The following is a 3543-nucleotide window of genomic DNA, read 5'->3' as shown; positions in this document are numbered from 1 at the left end:
TCTCGGCCTCCCAAAGTGCTGGGATTACAGGCTTGAGCCACCGCGCCCGGCCGTCTTAATTCACTTTTTAAATGCAGTTGAAAATTTAGCTTGAAAAAAAAAAAAAGACTGGAATTAATTTTATTTCTCTTTTCCTTGGAGGCTTTGGTGTCCAAGAGTTTAATGTAGTTTGAAAATTAAAATACAGCATTTTATTTGTTAATAAAGTAACAATTAAGATTTAGGGAAGGAATGAAAACCTCTTTAGGGCTTGAGTTCTTAACCTAAAGTCCATTATTATAGATGAGTACATATTAGCTATGTGGGGGAAAAGCTTGTAACTTTCATCAGATTCTCAAAGGAGTCTGGAACCCTAAAAATGTTGACAAATGTTTTATAATAAATAAGGTGGCACTACTTAGAAAACCTACAGTGGTCAAGCAACACCCATTAGTTAAGAATGCCAATTTATGATGGATAAATTGTTTTTGTTTATAAGGTTGATGATAGCAATAAACATATCTGAAATCAGAGGATACTTTAAAAGCCTAGATCTTTTACAACTTTAAATTACTTCATGCAAATTTAACTAACGGGTAACTCTTAAGTCACTAAAGACATACATCTCTATAATTTACTTCAGAGGTAGGCTCCTAATGGAGCAATACTTGTTAAACAGTTTTGGCTCCCCAAACATTTTGGCATAAGCAATCCTGGAGGGAAGAGGGGAAGAGAAGGAGAAAAGAAAAGAAGGAAGAAGAAAGCTAGATTAAAACTGTAACAGAAATGAGAGGAATGGCTACTTTTGATGAGACATCAAAGGGGTAAGTATCCTTCCTTTTATTATAAAAACAACTAATTTCAGAACATATACATTATCATATTATAAACATTAAAAACAAAGAAAGCAGATGGTGAACAATATTAATGATAGACCAGTATTTAATAGATTGGACAACAAAACTTGTGTGTATGAACCATTTGCAAATGATTTTGGTTTGGCTTCATCATGAAACCACAGACAAACCAAAAATCATTTAACACGTTGAAATAACTTTTAAAAAAGCAAATGAAAAATCAAATATTCAAAAATATTCTAATTATTGTCCCTCTGTAGAGCCCATCTTTTCTGTTGTACAACTTACCCTGACAATCAGGATCCATTTAATTAGAGAGAGACCAAATCCTGAAATGGCCCCATACCTTCCTGCAGCTGAAGTGGTCAGGCAAAAAGACAGGAAAAACCCAATCCAGTTAAAGAGGAATGCCACTGCAAAAGCAAAGGAGGGGAAAGATGTTAGACATGTCCTGTTACCCAAGAACAAGAGTGCCTTACACCTGCCTCTGTTTAAATGACTTTCCAAAGGATAAAAGCCTGTCCTCCACAACCCTCACCATACCTCCTCTAAAACAACCATTCTTCTGTCTTTCCCCAAAAAGTAAACAAGAAAAATTCCTCCCTATCAGGTTTTACACAATTATGTCTACTGTTAGTTACTTTCAAAAATGCCTTAACAGGCTGAGCACAGTAGCTCACACCTGTAATCCTAGCACTTTGAGAGGCCAATGTGGGAGGATCCCCTGAGCCCAGCAGTTTGAGACCAGCCTGAGCACCACAGTGAGACCCATCTCTACAAAAACTGAAAGAAAAAAAAAAAATAGCTGGGCACAGTGGTGCACACCTGCAGTCCCAGCTACTTGGGAGGCTGAGGTGGGGGGAGCACTTGAGCCCAGGAGGTCAAGGGTACAGTGAGAAGTGACCACACCACTGCACTCCAAATTCAGCCTGGACAACAGAGCAAGACCTTGTCTCATAAGGAAAAAAAACAAAAAACAAAAAACAGCAAAAAACAAAAAGCAAACCTTAACAACAGTCTCCAAACTATATACTTACAACCTCTGCTTTTTTTTTTTCTTTTTTTGAGCCTGAGTCTCACTCTGTCACCCAAGTTGGAGTGCAGTAGCACGATCCTGGCTCACTGCAACCTCTGCCTCCCAGGTTCAAGCGATTCTCCTGCCTCAGCTTCCCGAGTGGCTGGGACTACAGGCGTGCACAGCCATGCCCGGCTAATTTTTGTTTTTAGTAGAGACGGGGTTTCTCCGTGTTGGCCAGGCTCGTCTTGAACTCCTAGCCTCAGGTGATCCACCCACTTCAGCCTTCCAAAGTGCTGGGATTACAGGCATGAGCCACTGTGCCCTGGCTTTGACCTCTGCTTTTTTTTTTTTTGAGACGAAGTCTCGCTCTTGTCACCCAGGCTGGAGTGCAATGGCACGATCTCAGCTCACTGCAACCTCTGCCTCCCGGGTTCAAGTGATTCTCCTGTCTTAGCCTCCTGAGTAGCTGGGATTACAGGTATGCACCACCACGCCTAGCTAATTTAATTTTGTATTTTTAGTAGAGATGGGGTTTCTCCATGTTGGTGAGGCTGGTCTCAAACTCGCTACCTCAGGTGATCCATCCACCTTGGCCTCCCTAAGTGCTGGGATTACAGGCATGACTACCGTGCCCAGCAAGACTTATTTGTTCTACCAATGCCATTGCTTAGCCTTTAGAATAATTTTAAAATATAAGTGAAAGTATTTTACATATTACTGGCTTGAAATGGTTACAATAAATACAAATCTATTTCCTTTCAGAGAAAAGCAATTGTTAAATATGATAGCTTTTAGCTTTATGAACTCCTTATTTTGAAAGTATACAAAAATTTGTTTTTTAGAAAACATTTTTTCCCCACATATTTGCTCTTCTAGAAACGTGTTTCAATAATGATCGTTTTACTTTGCTTATTCAGTGCCAAAAGCAATTATTATTATTATTAATTTTAAGAGACAGGATCTCACTATGTTGTCCAGGCCGGATTTGAACTCCTGAGCTCAAGCAATCCTCCCACCTCAGCCTCCTGAGTAGCTGATATCATTGCCTTCTTTCTAATGAGGCCTGATTTTGTTCCTACTCCTCCAGCCTTGTCTTGACTTTGGAAGCTTTATCATGTATAGCAGGGTAATCCCCTTCCCTTGCTGGCAACTGGTTTAGGAATGGGCACAGGATGCCATTCTGACCAATGGAAGTTGAGGGCTTCTGAGCAGCTTTCCTGGCTCTTAGAGAAAAAACAGTTTTCTAAAGGTGGTAGAAAAAAATTTTTTTAAATAGTTCTTTTTCTTCTCTTGAGCACTGCTGTGTTTCAATGTAATACTGATACATGAAACTGCCATCTCTTAACCCTGAGGGCAGGGGGAATCTGTGCCAATATGCTGATAGGTCAGCTGACCTTGATGATGTCAAATAGCCACTGACTTAACTAACCTCCTTGTCAGGGACTTGTTTTCAGGGGAAATAAACTTTCCCCATTTAAAATAACAATTAAAAATTTTTTTCTAGGCCATTTTGAGCTAGGTTTTTGTTACTCACAGTCAAAAGCATCCTAACTGATACAAGTTAATTCACTTGATTGTTTTTTTTTTTTTTGGAGACGGAGTCTAGCTCTGTCGCCCAGGCTGGAGTGCAGTGGCTCGATCTCGGCTCACTGCAAGCTCCGCCTCCCGGGTTTACGCCATTCTCCTGCC

General features: G+C 40.1%; 1 protein-coding gene across 1 annotated transcript in view; it reads right to left on the bottom strand.

The window, feature by feature from the left end:
- NDFIP1 (Nedd4 family interacting protein 1) overlaps window positions 1-3543 on the bottom strand; it is a 93653-nt gene that overhangs the window by 11450 nt on the left and 78660 nt on the right. Inside the window, exons 5-6 of the mRNA XM_011939782.1 lie at window positions 1375-1439; window positions 1125-1287 (exon numbers count right to left, since the gene is read on the bottom strand). Coding sequence (XP_011795172.1) covers window positions 1125-1287; window positions 1375-1439 — 228 coding nt within the window. The remainder of the gene's footprint in view (window positions 1-1124; window positions 1288-1374; window positions 1440-3543) is intronic.

The sequence above is a fragment of the Colobus angolensis genome, unplaced genomic scaffold (genome assembly GCF_000951035.1).
Source record: "Colobus angolensis palliatus isolate OR3802 unplaced genomic scaffold, Cang.pa_1.0 Scaffold183, whole genome shotgun sequence".
Taxonomy (NCBI): domain Eukaryota; kingdom Metazoa; phylum Chordata; class Mammalia; order Primates; family Cercopithecidae; genus Colobus; species Colobus angolensis.
The sequence above is the reverse complement of the archived record's forward strand: the minus strand, read 5'-3'. Positions and strand labels throughout refer to the sequence as shown.